The 18,209-nt window shown below is 56.0% G+C and overlaps 1 protein-coding gene across 1 annotated transcript; it reads left to right on the forward strand.

The window, feature by feature from the left end:
- Positions 1-2,381: 2,381 nt before the first annotated feature.
- LOC119714661 (scavenger receptor cysteine-rich type 1 protein M130-like) lies at positions 2,382-17,226 on the forward strand. Its single transcript, XM_072030336.1, has 10 exons — positions 2,382-2,546; positions 2,688-2,742; positions 2,950-3,255; positions 3,364-3,690; positions 3,771-4,085; positions 4,211-4,544; positions 4,979-5,055; positions 5,143-5,451; positions 6,119-6,231; positions 17,101-17,226. Exons 1-10 carry the CDS (start codon positions 2,382-2,384, stop codon positions 17,224-17,226), a joined length of 2,127 nt encoding a protein of 708 aa, XP_071886437.1.
- The last annotated feature ends 983 nt before the right edge of the window (positions 17,227-18,209 follow it).

Below are 18,209 nucleotides of genomic sequence, written 5' to 3' on the forward strand. Positions count from 1 at the left end.
AAGGGCGACGAAGCTGGTGAGGGGCCTGGAGAGCAAGTCCTATGAGGAGCGGTTGAGGGAGCTGGGCTTGTTCAGCCTGGAGAAGAGGAGGCTCAGGGGCGACCTTATTGCTCTCTACAGATACCTTAAAGGAGGCTGTAGCGAGGTGGGGGTTGGCCTGTTCTCCCATGTGCCTGGTGACAGGACGAGGGGGAATGGGCTAAAGTTACGCCAGGGGAGTTTTAGGTTAGATGTTAGGAAGAGCTTCTTTACTGAAAGGGTTGTTAGGCACTGGAACGGGCTGCCCAGGGAGGTGGTGGAGTCACCATCCCTGCAAGTCTTTAAAAGACGCTTAGATGTAGAACTTAGGGATATGGTTTAGTGGGTACTGTTAGTGTTAGGTCAGAGGTTGGACTCGATGATCTTGAGGTCTCTTCCAACCTAGAGATTCTGTGATTCTGTGATTCTGTGAATGTGGGCTGTTGGTATCCTTATGGTCAACCCAGACAGTGGGTTTGGGAGGTGCCTGTGGCAGACAATGGGCAATGGAAGCTGCTCAGGGGCATGGGTCTATCTGGGGGACACTGGGAAGAGGAGGAGTGGGAGCCCCGTACAGGGCTGGGGGCTGTGTGGGGGTGGGCATGGGTGGGGGCAGGGGTCCGCTGGGGTGGGAGGAGGTGGTGAGGGCTGTGGGGCAGCAAATGGCCCAGGAGGGCTAGAGCTGGGTACCCCCAGCCCAGTGTAGCCCATGGGGAGAGGAGGAACCCTCCGCTGCCCCTGAGACAGCCTATGGGGACAGGGATCCCACCCTGGGAACTGGGAGTCTGCCTGGGGAGGGGGTCCTCACGGACACACAATGTGGGGCTCAAAACTCTCCTGACTCTTCCTGTGTTGCTGTTTGAAGGGGCTGCGGAGGTGAGGCTGGTGGATGGCGGCAGTCGCTGTGCTGGGAGAGTGGAGGTGAAACATCAGGGCCAGTGGGGGACCGTGTGCAGTTACCGCTGGGACAAGTCCGATGCTGCAGTGGTTTGTAGGCAGCTGGGCTGTGGGGGTGCTCTCGAAGCTCCTGGATATGCACACTTTGGGCCAGGATCTGGTTCCATTTGGATGGATAATGTTCAGTGTAATGGCATGGAGTCTGCCCTGTCTGACTGCACACACACAGAAAGGGCTGAAACATACTGCGATCACAGTGAGGATGCTGGAGTGACATGCTCAGGTAAGGACTGAACTTGTTCCCTACCTCTGGGACGAGGACACTTCTAAAGGACCTGGCTGTGACCTCAGGAAGCAACAAGTGGACACCAGAACATGGCTCTGTGTGTCGAGTTGCACTCTGAGCTGGGTCTGTCACTGCTGGTGTCCCTTGTCCCTGGTGACAGCCCAGTGGGAGCACACCCAGCCTGGCCCATAAGCTGGAGCAGCCAACCCTGGGAAGGTGTCAGAGGCTGGGAGAAGAAAGCCCTCACCCTTCCCCATTGTGCTGCCTGGTTCCCATCTTTCTCCTCCATTCACCCAGGCCCTGTCTGGCAGGCTGGTCCCTATGCCAGGGGAATCTAGAGCAGCTCCCCCAGCCACCAGCAGCCTCAGGGAAGGGTGTGCAATGGCCCAGGACTTTTGGGTTGTACCCCCAGCAGACAAGAGAACCTCAGCCAAAGCAGAGGGGCTGCTCAGAGGGCAGGAGCACTGGGCTTGGGCAGAGGAACATGGTGGCAAGTGGCACCTTGTTCCTGTCCCGGGGTCACCCCATGAAAGCCAGCCCCCAGAGACATGGCCCCTCCAGGCTGTGCTGACCCACTGCTCAGCCTCTCCTGCCTGCCCTGTGCCCCAGGGGCTGTGCCAACACCTCCTGGCTCTCCTCTCTGCCTGCCTTCACACCAGGAGCTTGTGTCAAACCAGGGCTGCTCTCTGCCTGCTTTCCTGACCCATGCATGGTAGGTGGCTGGGGACGTGCATGCCCAGCACCACACTGTCCCGACCGGAGGACCCCCCTTTGCGGAGGATCCCCCGATGTGCCCCATCTTACAGGAGCTCCCCAAGGGCCCCAGCATTCCCTGGGAACAGGGGGGCTTTTTAGCAGATCCAAGGATTTCTTCTAACTGGCCTGAGCCTTGTGGGGCAGAGCAAGCTGAAGTAGCCCTGAGTTCCTGGGCCTGTTTCCCCTGGCCCATGTGCTGCGGGTGCTGCAGTGGTGGGTCTGGGGCCGGGCAGCCCAGGGGCTCCGGGCAGCAGCAGTTTGAGCGGTGTCTGCAGCTGGGGGCTGGGAGAGAGGGCAGCTCATGGGTGCTGGGCTGGATTCTGAGGAGCAGCAGGGGGGCCCTGACATCTTTGTGCCACCAGCACCCACTGAGAGCTGCTGGGCTGGCTATGTGGCCACCTCAGGGATGAGGTGGGAGGTAGGCATGGAAGTGCCAGAGGGCTCTGGGAACTCAGAGGTCTCCTTGGTTGCTCCAGGATTTGTCCGGCTGGTCGGAGGGGACAGCCCCTGCTCAGGAAGTCTGGAGGTCTACGACAGGGACCAGTGGAAAGCTGTCTGTCACTCCCACTTTGGTGCCAAAGCTGCCGAGGTGGTGTGCAGGGAGCTGCAGTGTGGCACAGCCCTGTCTGTCCATGGAGCAGCTCAGCTGGGAGAAGGGGCCAGTCCTGTCTGGGACAGAGAGCTGCAGTGTGTGGGGAATGAATCCGTCCTCTCCTTCTGCCCCACGGAGGCCCCCAAGGACAAGGCCTGCACCGACCGCAATGGCACTCATGTCACCTGCACACGTAAGGACTCGCAGTGGGATGGTGCCAACGGGGGCTGTGGTTGGAGCGGGAGAGCAGTGTGGGCACTGGTCTGTGCTGGATGGAGAGGAGAAAGTGCTGGGTGGGGTGGAGAGAAGAACGCTGTCCCTTTGGCCTCTCCTGCAGCTCCTGTTGGAACAAGAGCACAAATGTGGCCTCTCTCACCCTCCTTTGTCCTTGAGTACACAGGGTTCAGGCTGGTGAACGGCAGCACAGCGTGTGAGGGCAGGGTGGAGGTGGAGGTGCTGGGGACGTGGGGGACCCTCTGTGCCTCCCTCTGGGACCTCTCGGACGCCCACGTTCTGTGTCGGCACCTCGGCTGTGGCTTTGCTGAGTCCATTCCTGGAGGAGGGCATTTTGGGAGAGGAACCGGCCCTGTCTGGAGAGACTCGTTCCACTGTGACGGGACTGAAGCCCACCTGGGGCAGTGCCCGGTGACTGCCCTGGGGGCCTCTCCATGCTCCCAGGAGAACGCTGCTGCTGTCATTTGCTCAGGTGCGTGCTGGGCAGTGCTGCAAAGTCCATTTGCCCCTGGTGTGTGACACGGTCACCCACAGCTTTGCACCCCATAGCAGTGCCTGGCTGAATTTTTCCTCTCACCAGGCCCCGCTGACCACATGTCTGTACGGTTGGTGGGCGGAGGGAGCCGGTGCGACGGGCGCGTGGAGGTCTTCCAGCACGGGACGTGGGGCAGAGTCCTGGATGAGCAGTGGGACATGCAGGAGGCCAGCGTGGTGTGCCGGCAGCTGCAGTGCGGAGAGGCAGAGGCAGCCTACACCCCCGTGAGGGCCGAGCGAGGACGAGGACCTGTGGGGCTGCGTGGGGTGCGGTGTGCAGGGCACGAGGCTGACCTGAGCCTCTGCAACACCTCCCTGCCCAAGAGCACACCGGCAGCAGGGATCATGGAGGACGTGGGGGTCGTGTGCCAGGGTGAGTGGTGCTGCACGTCCCCAAGTTGAAGGTCTGGGAGGGCAGCCAGTCCCTGAGCGTCGGGGTTCTCCCTGCTGCAGGGAGCCGGCGGGTGCGGCTGGTGGACGGGGCCGGGCGCTGTGCCGGGAGAGTGGAGATCTACTACCAGGGGCGCTGGGGCACCGTCTGTGACGACACCTGGGACCTGGCCGATGCCGCCATCGTTTGCCGCCAGCTGGGCTGCGGAGGGGCCCTGGAGGCAGCCGGCTCTGCTCGGTTTGGGGAGGGCTCTGGGCAGATCTGGCTGGATGGCGTCAACTGCTCCGGGGCCGAAGCTGCTCTCTGGGACTGCCCTGCCAAGGCCTGGGGGCAGCACAGCTGCGGGCACAAGGAGGACGCTGGAGTCATCTGCTCAGGTTTGTGCTGGGAGTGGGGAGGGGAGCTGGGGAGAGTGAGTCTGGGGCAAGGGTAGAGCCAGGTAGGGCCAAGGCCATCAGTGGCTGCCATCCAAGGATGTCCCTGGGGCCTTTCCTCCTTCCAGAGTTCATGGCCCTGAGGCTGGAGAACAGCGACGGCTGCTCCGGGCGCCTGCAGGTTTTCTACAACGGGACATGGGGCAGCGTTTGCTCCAACTCCATGACCACCGAGACGGTGTCACTGGTGTGCAAGGAGCTGAGCTGCGGGAATGAAGGAGATCTGGAAACAGATTCTAACTATGCCAAGCTGTCTGGCACCACATGGCTGGATCACGTGGAGTGTGGGAAGAGCAACAGCTCCTTCTGGCAGTGTCCCTCTGCTTCCTGGAATCCGCAGTCGTGTACTGACAGCCGAGAAGAGACACACATCACCTGCAATGGTAAATCTGAGCCATCAAGGCACCAGGTCCTGTTCCCCACTGGGTATGGTGAAATGCAGAGAAGAAACCCAGAGGGGCTTTGACTTCCTGCATTAGACCCTGTTGATACTGGTACACAAAGGTGACTTCAGCTCTTGGAGCCACCCATGTCCACCAGCAGCAGTCAACAGCCGGGCTGCCAGCAGCCCCTGGGGGATGCAGAGGCAACTCCAGGCAAGGTCTCGGAGGAGACCATGCAGGGCTTTCAGGAGTCCCCCCTCCTGGGACAGCCTCCTGCTGCTCTGTGAATCAGGGACCCTGTGGGGCCGAGCACTTGGGTCCCCCCTGCAGTGCCGTGTGTGTCCCCTGAGTGAACAGGCTTCTGCTGCTGCCCTGACCCAGGCAGCATGGGGACGTGTGAGCAGAGGTCAGCTCTGCTCTCTTCTGCACGACCCCCAGAACAACCCTTTTCAGCCCAACTTCTCTTTCCTTTGGGACATGGACAGAAAGGCCACAGGTGGCTGCATGCCCCAACTCCACCAGCTGCACAGGTAGGGAGCTGCCCCTGCACGTGCCCCCCTCACCTGGCAGGGCTCCCCCAGCTGTCCTGGTGCCATGGGACATTGCTGCCTCCCCAGACAGGGAGAAGATCCGTGCTGTGGGAGGCAAGGATGGCTGCTCGGGCAGAGTGGAGATCTGGCACCGCGGCACCTGGGGGACACTGTGTGACAATGCCTGGGACATGCGGGATGCCGAGGTGGCATGCAGGCAGCTGGGCTGTGGCCCCGCGCTCTATGCCCTGGGCCAGGCTGCTGCTGGAGAGGGGACGGGCCCCATGTGGCTGATGGAGTGCAGGGGGATGGAGCTGTCTCTGCAGGACTGCTGGGCCCAGCCAGGGGACAGCGGTGCCTGCCAGCATAAGGCAGATGCAGCTGTGCATTGCTCAGGTGAGCAGTGGGGCTGGGAGACATGGCTGGGGGCTTGGCAAGGAGCTGGCTTGGGCGTCTGCCCTGCTGGATCCAGGCATGGCCGCAGTGCAGGCCTGCGCAAGGGTGTCCCTGCAGAGTGTGGGGCTGGTGGTGGGTGGGGAGCAGCCTCTGTGGGGCTGGATGTCCCAGAACATCCCCTGGGCTGCCTGCACTGTCCTGTGAGCAACCCAGAGCAGTGGTGCTGGGCCCTGTCCCTTCCACCCTGCCCAGCCCCGCAGGAGGGACAATTCAGGTGGCACATTTTGGGGCCATCTGCCAGGGAGGCTGCCTGGTGCCACATTCCCAGCCTCTCAGCCCAGCTCTCCTTCTGCTCCCCTGCAGCTGCACCCAGGACAGCAACATCCCCCCCACAAGCAGGTAAGCTGTCCTTCCCCTGGGGCTGGGTCTGAACATGGCCACGCTGTGACCCACAGCCAGGGGAAGGGGCTCCCTGTTGGGCTGTGAGACTCACAGAAAACCAAAGCAGCTGGGAGAAGTCTGTGATGGACCCAGTAGGGTGGGAGCTGCCCCATCACCCAGCCCTGTCCCTCCCAGCCCCTGCTGCCTTGTGTGGTCAGGAGTGGCATGTCCTGACCCAAACTCTCCCTTGTCTGATGCTGCCCCTGCCATGTTCCTGCCCATGCAGATCCCCCACGGGGCCGTCCAACCACCAGCAGCGAGGGACTCTCAGTGCCTGTCGTCATCTGCATCATCCTGGGGGCCCTCCTCTGCCTGCTCCTGGCCCTCCTGGCTGGGCAGGTGCGAAGTGCCAGGGCTCGGCGCAGAGGTGGGTCCTTCCCCAGTGGTCCTGGGGGAGAGATGCCTCCTGGCAGGGCTGGGGGTTCTGAGGGTGTTGGTGTCCTGGGGCACAGAAACAGAGCCGTGTGCTGCCCCCTGCCCCATGTGCTGCCCCACTGACTGACAGACCATGGGGCACCAACATCAAGGGGTGGAGAGAGCCCAGAGCCTGAGGCATCAGTTCTGGGGTTAGAAGAGAAATGTGAGAGCTGGGCTGGGTGAGACGGGGAGGATGCACTGCTGGCAGTGCTCTGGGCAGCTCTGGCAGGAGGAGCATGGGGCAGCGGAGTCCATCACCGTTGTGTCAGCTACCCCCCAACAGGGCACAGGCTGTGCTATTGCTGTGTGGGGCAGAGATGGAGCAGCTCCATGGGGAGGAGAAATATGGGAATTGGTGCAGGGTCTGCACTGGGACGTGACCCAAGGACCAAAGGGGCAGAAGGGCTGTCTCCAAATGCGAGGCTGATGCTGCCCCAGACCATCTCCATGGGGATGCTGCCCTCCCTGGGGATGTGGCTGCAGTGCCAACACAACACAGTGGGGCTGTGCTGTGGGGACAGCCCTGTGCTGGCCCAGGGAGTGGGGCTGGGGGAGCCCAGTGGGGTCCTGTCCCTCTCTGCCCATTCCCAGACCAGCCGTGCCTCTGTCCTCAGGCTCCGGGAGAGCTGGGGAGCCCTTCCCTGAGGCCGTGTACGAGGAGATCGCTTACAGCCTGGCGTGGGAGAAGCAGCCGAGGTTCAGTCTCTCAGGTGGGTGCAGGTAACCTGCAGGGGCACATCAGCTGTGTCCATTCTCCCTGTCTCAGACCAGGGCTGTGCCCTGCAGCTCCTGCCCATGGTCCCTGAAATGGTTGGACCATGGGGTCTGTGGGAGAGCATCCAGGTGTTGGCCCCCACAGAGGAGCTTCCTCCACACCAGCTCTGCCCATCCCAGAGGGGACAGCCCCTCTCTGCTTGTCCTTGCACCTTATTGAGAGCCAAGGGTTAAGCAAAGGGCTGTCCCAGGGCAGCTCTGGGAACCTCTCTGGGAAGTGCCTTGTCCCAAGGGAACTGGTCTCCTCCCCATGCACCCCCAGCTCTGTGGCTGCCCATCCCCAGCAGTGCTGACCACCAATCAGGGCAGCAGGGCTCATCCCACAGCACCCACTGCAGCTCTCTGCAGCCTCCTTTTCAGAGGGGTCCCTGACCCAGCTGCAGCCCTACCCCAGGCACATGAGGAGGAGGATGGTCTGGGGCCACACCCAGGGATAAGAGCGGGGGTGGGGGGGGGAAGGGCTCCATTTCTCCTCCCTGCAGACAGACCAGACAGACAGCAGTGGCCACCGAGTGTTATCAACAGAGCTGGTTGCATGAAGGCTCTGCTGTGACCCTGACACCAGCAGCATGTCAGCCCTGTGTCCCACACACCCTCCCATCCTCTGCTCTGCAGGACATCTCTTCTCATTGCCACCACCTTCCCTCTCCTTTCAGATGTCCCTGTCCTGCCTGGAGGTTACCCAGCGGATGGCTATGATGATGCTGGGGAGGTTTCTGACCCTGGGGAGGATCCTGTCCCTGGGCAGGGGGACTGGGAAGTGCCCAGGACACCACAGGAAGGAGATGGGCGCAGGGATGCAGCCACAGGTGAGAGGGCAATGCAGCACTGCCACTTCCTAGGTGCCAACCCCAGGCCTAGGAGGATCCATGCCATATTGAAAGCCTGACCACCTCCATATGGAGAACCTGTCCTGGGATATTTTGTGGGGGCTGGGAGAATGGGCCGAGTGTCTCAGGCTGGTGAGGATGAGGAAGGTGATAAACAGCCCCGAGGGGCACCCCACAGGCCCAACCACAGCAGCCTGCCTTGATGCTTACAGGGGGAAGCCTGCACTCCCGGAGAAGTGCTGGGGTCCCTGGAGCTGAGGGAGACACCTCGTCACCTTTCCTGGGGACCACGGGCTATGACGATGTTGAAGAGGTGTCTCAGGCATATCCCCATGAGGACACCGAGGGTGTGACACCACAGACCCATGCACAAGAATTCCAGAGCCCCAGGCCAGCAGAGCCCAGCTCTGCTGAGCAGCTGGGTGCAGCCGGGAGGGAGGAGAGCTCAGTGCCACTGGGAGAGCCGTGAGTGCCAGGGAATGGTCTTCCTTTTCCAGCAGTCAGCAGACGCACATGGGTATTTCCCTTCTTGGTATTCCCCTGTTTTTATGCTGTGTGTTGGTATTTTCTCATATTAAAACCCTCTGGGCGCTTTTCCCCAGATCCAGTGCTTCCCTGACCATGTATCTGGGCATCTCCCTGAGGCTCATGGAGGGGAGAAGAGCACAAAGATGCAGCGGTTGGGAAGGGACACATCTTAGAGCCAGCAGGATCGTGGTCTGGCTTTGGGGCTGACAGGGCCCCTGGTCCAGGGACACTATTCCTACTGACAGAGACATTTCCGTCCTGCCAGCCACAGGCAGTTTCCAGACAAAGTGGATCTCTGGGAAGCCCCATGAGACAGTCCCTTGCAGTGCCCACCTTCTGCTGCCTTGGGCCCTAAGGAAGGGCCCATGGAACCTAAGGAAGCCTGCCCAGCACCCATGGGCAGAGATACCTCAGTTGCAAGAGGTGAACGGGGAGATGTCTTGGACCCTTGGGCAGGACTTGGCACCAGCTCCTGCTGGTGGGTCCCCACAGCCCTCCAGCTCTTCCCCAGCAGGCTCCTCTGTTGCAGGCTGGGAGGTGCTTTTGGTAGTGGGGTGGTGGGCTGGAACACCTATTGGAGCATCTATTTAATCCCGTTGGGTCATCTGTCCTGGCTGTGTATAGTCTTCTCTGGGTGAAGAACTGGCTGGAGGGCCATGCCCAGTGGGTTGTGGTTAATGGATTTCATTCCAGCTGTCATCCTGTTACAAGTGGTGTCGCCCAGGGGTTGGTACTGAGGCCTATCTTGTTTAATACCTTTATTGATGACCTAGATGAGGGGTTGAATGTACCCTCAGTAAGTTTGCAGACGACACCAAGTTGGGAGGTAATGTTGATCTGCCTGAGGCTAATGTGGCCCTTCAGAGGGATCGGGATAGGCTGGGCTGAGGCTAATGGGATGGGGTTTAACAAGGGTAAGCACCAGATCCTGCACTTTGGCCGCAACAACCGCATGCAATGCTATAGGCTTGGGACAGAGTGGCTGTGAAGAGGAAAGGGACGTGGGAGTGATGATCGATGTTTGGCTGAACATGAGCCGGCAGTGTGCCCAGGTGGAAAGAAGGCCAATGGTATCCTGGACTGTGTTAGAAATAGTGTAGCCAGTGGGAGCAGCGAGGTGATCAGCCCCCTGTACTCAGCTCTGGTGAAGCCACACCTGGAGTACTGTGTTCAGTTTTGGGCCCGTCACTACGAGAAGGACACTGAGGCCCCGGAGCATGTCCAGATAAGGTCAACAAAATTAGTGAGGGGTCTGGAGCACAGGTCCTATGAAGAGTGGCTGAGTGAGCTGGGATTGTTTAGTCTGCAGAAGAGGAGGCTCAGGGGAGACCTCATTGCAATCTACAACTTCCTGAAGGGAGGCTGTGATGAGGAGGGGGTCAGCCTCTTCTCTCTGATAACTAATGATAGCACTCGAGGAAATGGCCACAAGTTGCGCCTGGGGAGATTTGGTTTAGATATCAGGAAAAACTTTTTCTCTCAAAGAGTGGTCAGGCACTGGAACGGCCTCCCCAGGGAGGTGGTGGAGTCACCATCCTTGGCAGTGTCCAAGAAGCACCTGTCTCAGGTGCTTTGAGATATGATTTAGTAGCTTAGGGGTAGTATTGGTGATAGGAGGATGATTGGACTAGATGATCTTGTAGGTTCTTTCCAACCCTGTGTTTTTATGATTCTATGATTCTGTGACTAATGGTAACAAGTAATGTGCTTGGGGTCTGACTTTGAATTAGGAAATGAGGTTGGGGATTAGAGCAATGGATGCCTTAAAGGGAGAGAGAAAGCATTAAGGACAGCACTAGATTTTCGGGTTACTAGTTAGAAATATTACCAGGACACAACATGAAGATGTTCCCTGTGAGCGTTGCAGAAGCATCAGCCTTACCTGAACCCCTCTTAAATCTTTAAAATCTTTCCTTTCTGTTAGCGAAACCCCTCTTCTCTCTCCCAAATCCCCCACCGTTATTCTCCCAGCTTTCCCCTGGCCTCCCCAAATGTGTCACCCTGTTGGGGTCAGCTTTCTGAGGGCCTTTATGACCTCAGAGGCTCTGCCTCCCTGCTGTTGGCCAGGCAGGTGCTGTGACACAAGTGACCTCACAGCCAGTGTTCACAGGGCTACAAGGAGCTGTTGTGCTCAGCAGGTCTCATCCCAGCCCACCGAGAAGCACTGGGTGCAGGGGGTGCTCTGCACAGTCCCTCAGGTACTCTGCCTGCCAACCAGTTCCTGCTTTGGGAGGTCTCCCACATATCCAAACTCACGTTTCCCCATGTAGGTTTCAGCAACTCCAGGGCATCCTGAAGGAAATGGCCACCTCTGTGTGGAAAACTGATTCAAGAACTGACTATATATTTTAGAAAAATGGTGAGAACTCTTCAGAGAAGGAGTTGGTGTGAAAGTCATGATGACTAGCATTGGTCATATCCATATCTAGTGAACAAGGACTCAGCCTAGACTGCTCTGTGGTTCCCTTCTCTCTGCCAGGAGGCCAGCCCAGACCAGACCCTCCCCAGCTCTCCACACCTCCATCTCCTCTCCCCAACCCAGCCCAGCAGGGAAACCCAGGCTGGGCTGGCAACAAAGCTGCTAATGAAGCAGGGGAGGTCACTGGAAGTGTCTCTGCTGCTGCCATCTGCAGGAGATAAACACCACCAATCCACCTTCCCAGACACCCTAGAGCCTCCCAGACCAGCCCTGCTCCCCAGCACATCACAGCACCACACTGCTGGCCCTGGGGCTCCTCAAGCAACACCACTGCACACACACTCAGTGCCCTGCTCTGCTCCCGGGACACACCATGTCCTGCACAGCCTTGCCCCAGCCCAGCACGTCCGGGCTGGTCTGAGCAGCCATTCCTGCAGCCCCTGCCCATGCTGCCCACAGCCCCCCAACTGGCGGTGCTGCTCTGCAGAACGAGGAGGCTGTGGTGCATGGGGCCATGGGGGCACTCAGCAGGGCCGTGCTGGTCAGGCTGGTGTGAGATATGTTCATCTGATTCGTGTCAGTATGGAACAATGCTAGGGCCACATGGTATGATGAATGTGACCTTCTTTCTTACATACACTTGTATAACCACATAGGTTATACCACAAATGTATGAGCCATTTATTACACTGGGAAGGCAGAGCCAGATGGCGTCAGGGGCACTGCCACTGACTGCCTCCCATGCAAGTGGTTCTTTGGCCATGGAGGGTGCGCACAGATAGCTGGCCTTCTTCAGAGTCAGAGACTCTTTGAATACAGCTGTGCTGCCCTGCAGCCACAGACTTACCCTGTTCAGGGCTGTGAAGATTTCTCCCACTGTGATCTCTCAGCATCCCCCCTCCACACTGCCTTTAACATCTCCCTCCCTTCTCTCAGCCACCCTTGTCCCCTGCAGGCAGTGCCCCCAGCCCTGCTGCGCTGTGCAGAGGAGCTGCTCCTGGGCAGAGCTGTCTCTCTGCAGTGCTACCCGCTTACCAGAAGCTCCCCTTGGGCCCAGGAGTCCAGCCTAGGTCAGCAGCACAGGGAGCTCTTGACAAATTCCTGGGACTCTAGAGGAAACAACGTTGAAACAGAATGAAGTTATCACAGATGATCCTTCCATCCACTGGGGAAGGAAACTCATTTCCAGCACTATCATTCCTCATATCAAAAGAAGTATGAGGTTCAAGAATCACCTTTCTGTGTTCTGGTTTTAGGCAGGACACCCATACAGGGATAGGGAGGGATCTGCCTTCATTTGCTGAGGGAAGGGTTTCAGCTGAATCAACCAAGGCATCTCATTCTTTGCAGTCCAACGGTTAGAAGGAGGCTTTGCTCTCTCACATGCGCAATAAGCCCACAGGAGCTGGGATTTCTTTTGCCTAAGTTCAGGTGGGCACACTCCAGTCTTGTGCAAGTGAGCTAGTCTCAGCTCCCAGCACACTGAATAGAGACAGAGGCCAGGAGGGAGCTGTTCATATGCAAACACCAGGTGACATTGGAGGTGCCAGAGGTGGGCCAAGATATATGCAAGTATCTTCATGCTCTGATTAATTCCAGGAATCAGTTGGGCATCTGGGGACATCATTCTTAAGTGCAGGGAGATTTTCTTGGTCAAATGAAAATGAAACCAGATACCTAAATTAAAGATCATTGATTCTTTTCACTGTTCATTAATATATTCTGAGCAGCCTACAATGGCTTTCATCTGATTTGGTCATTTATGGGTGTCATTTACGATAGGCAGAGCTAAGTGTCTCTCTTCTCCAGTACATGTTCTTACGACATCTGAAGTTTTATCCCTGAGAGGGACAACTGTCTTAGAGTCATAGAATCATTAAAGTTGGAATAGCCCTCCAAGATCATCTGGTCCAACCACCCCCTACCACCAATATTACCCACTAAATCATCTCCCTAAGCACCACATCCAAACTTTCCATAAAGACCCACATAGACAGTCACTCCACCATCTCACTGCGCAACCCGTTCCAATGCCTGAACAGTCCTTTTGAGAACAAACATCTCCTAATTTCCAAACTAAACCTCCCCTTAATCAACTTGAAGCCATTCTCTCTAGTCCTGTCACTACTTATCTGTGAGAAGGCGCCAACCCTTAGATCCCCACACCTTCTTTTCAGGTAGTTGGAGAGAGCAATACTGTCTCCCCTGAGCCTCCTCTTCTCCAGACTAAACAACCCCAGTTCCCTCAGCTGCTCCTCATCGGAATTGTGTTCCAGACCCTTCACTAGCTTTGTAGCCCTTCTCTGGACATGCTCTAGGGGCTCAGCATCTTTCTTGTACTAAGGGACCCAAAGCTGAACACAGTACTCGAGGTGCAGCCTCATCAGAGCAGAGTACAGGGGGATGATCACCTGCCTGGTCCTGCTAGAAAGACTATTCCTGACACAAGCCAGGATGCTACTGGCCTTCTTGGCCACCTGGGCAAACTGCCGGCTCATGTTCAGGTGAGCATCAAGCAGCGCTCTCAGATCCTTTTCCTCTGCACAACTTTCGAGACACTCTGCCGCAAACCTGTAGTGTTACATGGGGTTAATGTGGCCAAAGTGCAGGACCCAACACTTATCCCACTTGCCTCTGCCCATTGACCCATCCTGTCCAGGTCCTTCTGAAGGGCCTACCTACCCTCCAGAAGATCAACATTACCCTCTAACTTGGTGTCTTCTCTAAACTCACTGGGGATGCACTCAATTCCCTCATCCAAATCATCAATAAAAACATTAAAGAGGATGGGCCCCAACACCAACTCCTGGGGAACACCACTGGTGACCAGCTGGATTTCACTCCGATCACCATCAATCTCTGGGCACGGCCATCCAGCCAGTTTTTAACCCAGCAAAGCATGTACCTGTCCAAGCCATGGGCTGCCAGCTTCTCCAGGAGAATGATGTGGAAGACTGTGTCAAAGGTCTTGCTGAAATCTAGGCAGGCTATGCCAACAGCCTTTCCCTCATCCACTAGGCAGATCACCCGTTCATAGAAGGAGATGAGGTTGGTCAGGCAGGACTTGTCTTTCATGAGCCCATACTTACTGGGCCTGATCTACAGGTTGTTCCACATATGTTGCATGATTGCATTCAAGATAACCTGATCCATCACCTTTCCTGGCACCAAGGTCAGGCTGACAGTTTAAGCACTTTGGTTCAGCTCTACTTTGTGTGTCCCATTGCAATATCTGTATACCCCCAATCTATACATCATGTGCAGCAGTATAAGAACCCATTGATACTGTGCAGACACAGTTCAGTAGTAACTGAAACACTGGTCTGTTTTCAACACCTTTTTGTTCTAAAATTCAAAATGCAGCTCCATAAGAACTGCTCTGAAATAAAACCACAGGGGTTCAAAGAGCTTCAAAGGTTTTGTGTTGGGAAGGATCTTTATAAATCAACCCTCCTGCTCTGGCCAGGTACACATTCCAAGAGACCAGGTCTTAAACACTTTTAAAGGCACCATTCCACAATTTCTCTGGAAAACATGCTCCAGTGCCTCACTAATCTCAGAGTAAAGAATTTCTTCCTAATATGTAGTCTAAATCTACCCTCTTTTAGTTTAAGGCCATTACCCCTTGTCCTATCACTCTATCCCTGATAAAGTGTCTTTCTCCAGCTTTTCTGTTCATCCTCTTTAGGTACTGGAAGGTTGCTGTAAGGTCTCCCCAGAGCCTTCTCTTCTCACTTGCCAAGTAGTCCCAGCCTCTCCTTGAAGGAGACGTGGTCCAGCTCTTTGATCATTTTTGTGGCTCTCCTCTGGTTTTGCTCCAACAGGTCCATGTCCTTCCAAAATTGGGGACCTGTGGGTAGTTAGGGTCTGGCGGCCGGAAGATGTCGTGCTGTACGGAAAGGTGGAGCCCCTCCCTTGATGGACAGTAGCGTGTGGCCTGTGATGTAAGCAAGCGGAAGTGACGCTATGGGCCTCGGGTATATAAGCCCATGTGACTCGACAATAAACGCCATTTGCCATCCACCACATTGGTGTCTGTGAGCTGATGGACCGAGCGGCCTGGGGTTGGTCGCCGTGCCGTTCCTGAACCAGGTCGCCACTGCCCCCTGAAGGCAACAAGTGGTGCCGAAACCCGGGAAAACTCCTGATTCGGGTGAACGGCGGCCGGAGCGGCGGGACCAGCCCGGCGGGGAGGAAGCTCCCGGACCAACAAGGAAGATGGAAACCCTTGTGAAGGTCGTATCCAAGTTGTGGAAGCTGTGGGGTGGCTCGGCTGAGGAAGCCAGGGGTGCCGGTGGGGAACCAGAGCCTGAGGAAATCTGGGAGAGACCACGGCCATGTGCGCCCCAGTACGGTGCTGAACTAGAAGACGAAGAATTGGGTGAAGAAGCCTCCGGCGGGAACGGGGATGAAGCGTTAGGTTTTACTAACACGTGGAAATGCGAAAAAGAGAACGGTTGCGGGGACGACCGGGGAGGAGGTAGAAGCGTGAGAGAGGGGCAGAGAGCCGATCGGAACGGCCATCCGAAAACACGCTCCTGTGGCGCAAACGCCTCGCTGAGCAGGCGGCGGGGCGAGCCACGAGGCAGGGAGCGGCCCACCCGCAGGGGTGGGGGGCGGGGCCGGAACTCGATGGGAGGGGACCGGAACTCGGAGGTGAGCAGTCAGTCAAGCTCTGACTCCGGATCAGATAGCGATTCAAATTCGGAGGAGGAAATGGGGACAGATAGCAAAAATATCCCCATCCGAAATAAAGCTGCACCGCGAGGCAGAGAAATTCCTCTCACAGATTGGAGGAAAATTAAGATTGCGTGCACCATCTTGGCTCTATCGGCCATGCTAGCGTTCCTGGTCTGGGTGACAGATGGGGGGCAGAGGGTTCACTCACCAACAAACCCTAAGGATGTACAAGCGATTGTTAAAGCTATTGTGGATAAAGGGCTTCATTCTGCAATGGTCTCCACCCTCATAGATGGTGTTGTCAGGGGAGATGACATGCTCCCGTTTGATATAAAACAAACTTGTAGACTGATCTTTGACGGGGGTGGGATGATCATTTTTAAACGAGAATGGGGGGACAACTGTATGAGACAACTGGCCCAAGTAACTGGGACGGATCACACACTGTATGGCTCTAGCCTGCAGCGGCTAATGGGTATGGACCCAACAGTGATCACCCCCCAGGTGCAAGTCCAGGGCCTGAGGGCCCACAAAGGTATGGCAACTCGTACGTCCAGAGAAGCTCCAAACAGCCGACGCCCCAACTTCAGAACAAAACTAATGAAAACTGAGTTTCTGTTCACAGGAATGGATCATCGGGCACCCCCGTAATCTGTATACCCCGGCGACATGAGAAGACAATAAGTCAGCAGGCATCCTGTCTAAGCCTGAGAGTTCCACACTGGCAGAATCCAGACACCAGCGAAGCGGCCTCCGTGGGTGGGGGGCTGCAATGCGTTTGTGTGATCTTATCTTTGGACCTTGTATACTAAATATGCTTGTGTTGTTTGTTAAAAGTTGGTTAGAGAAAGTTAACATTATGTTGGTAGAACACCAACAACTACTTTAAGAGTGTATTTACTCAGGGTTACCAGTTACCTCCTAGTTTTCTCCTGGTTATTGTGCCTTATGTTTTTCAGTTAAGTTACGATGTCTACATCTTAAGATTGTTATGTTTTAGCTAATTTGGTTGTGCATAGGGAGGGGGGAGATGTGGGTAGTTAGGGTCTGGCGGCCGGAAGATGTCGTGCTGTACGGAAAGGTGGAGCCCCTCCCTTGATGGACAGTAGCGTGTGGCCTGTGATGTAAGCAAGCGGAAGTGACGCTATGGGCCTCGGGTATATAAGCCCATGTGACTCGACAATAAACGCCATTTGCCATCCACCACATTGGTGTCTGTGAGCTGATGGACCGAGCGGCCTGGGGTTGGTCGCCGTGCCATTCCTGAACCAGGTCGCCACTGCCCCCTGAAGGCAACAGGGACCTCAGAACTGAGCACAGTATTTTAAGAGGGGTCTCACAAGAGTGGAAGAGAGGGCAAGAATCACCTCCCCTAACCTCCTAGTTACAGTTCTGATGCTACCTGTGATTTTGCTTTCTGGGCTGCAAGTGCACATTGACTGCTCATGTTGAGTTTTTCAAGCACCAACAGCCCCAGGACCCACAAGGCTGTTCTCACTTCATTCTCCACCCAGCCTCAAGCCTGTCAAGACCTCTCTGGAAGGCGTCCCTTCCCTTCAGTGTGTCAACCTCACCACACTGCTTGCTGTCATCAACTTACTTGACATCAACTTGTCAAAATGTCAAGTGGACAATCCCACTGTCCATGTCACCAAGAATGATGTTAAACTCTTCCAGTCCCAATAACGGTCCCTGAAGAACACTACTCATTGCTGGTCTCCACTTGAACACTGAGCTGTTGACCACAGTAATTTGACTGTGACCATCCAGACAATTCTTTATATCCACTGAGTGGTCCACCCATCAAATCCATGCCTCTCTAATTTAGAGAATGGGTGTTACGTGGGATGTGTCGAATACTTTGCACAATTCCAGGGAGATGACATCAGTTTCTCTTCCTGTATCCAAAAACACTGCAACCCAGTGGGTCAGAAGACCATCAGATATGTCAGGCATGAGCTGCCCTTAGTGAAGCCATGTTGGCTCTTACCAATCACCTCTTTGTTTGTTATGTCCCTTAGCAGAGTTTCCAGGTGGATCCATTCCATGATCTTGCTGGGCACAGAGGTGGGACTGACTGGACTGTAGTTCCCTAGGTGTGTATACATATGTATTTTTCCCTTTTTAATAGTGGCAGTTCCATTTTCCCTTTCCCATTCAATGGAACTTTGCCAGACTGCCACCGCTTTTCACATGTGATGAGTAGTGGCTTTACAAGTTCATTTGCCAGTTCCCTCAGGACTCTGGGATTCATCTCACCTGGTTCCATAGACTTGTGTTGCTTCAGATGCCTTAGATGGTCTTGCACCTAATCTTCCACAGTAGACATTTCAACATTCTCCCAGTCCCTGCATTTGTCATGTGGGACTTGGACAGTGTGGCTAGAGCTCTTGCCAATGAAGACTGAGGCAAAGAAATCGAGTACCTCAGCCTTCTGTATATCCTGGGTAACCATGTCTCCTGTTTCCTTCAGGAGAGAGTCCATGTTTTCTGCTGTCTTCCTTTTATCACTGTTGTACTTAGAGAAGCCCTTCTTGTTGCCCTTGACCTTCCTGTCCAGATTGAAGCTTACCATGGCCTTAGCTTTGCTGACTTGATCCCTGGTTGCTCCGATAGTGTCTGTGTATTCCTCCCAGGTTACCTGTCCTTGCTTCCATCTTTTGTAGGCT

Source organism: Anas platyrhynchos, chromosome 32 (assembly GCF_047663525.1).
Source record: "Anas platyrhynchos isolate ZD024472 breed Pekin duck chromosome 32, IASCAAS_PekinDuck_T2T, whole genome shotgun sequence".
In the NCBI taxonomy this organism is placed as follows: domain Eukaryota; kingdom Metazoa; phylum Chordata; class Aves; order Anseriformes; family Anatidae; genus Anas; species Anas platyrhynchos.

Bases quoted from the DNA above. Each gene is read 5' to 3' on its own strand.
- LOC119714661 (XM_072030336.1), top strand. From the start codon at position 2,382: ATGGAAGTGCCAGAGGGCTCTGGGAACTCAGAGGTCTCCTTGGTTGCT. The intron at 3,691-3,770 runs GTGAGTGGTGCT...TCCCTGCTGCAG, and splicing joins CGTGGGGGTCGTGTGCCAGG to GGAGCCGGCGGGTGCGGCTG. The intron at 5,452-6,118 runs GTGAGCAGTGGG...CTGCCCATGCAG, and splicing joins TGCAGCTGTGCATTGCTCAG to ATCCCCCACGGGGCCGTCCA.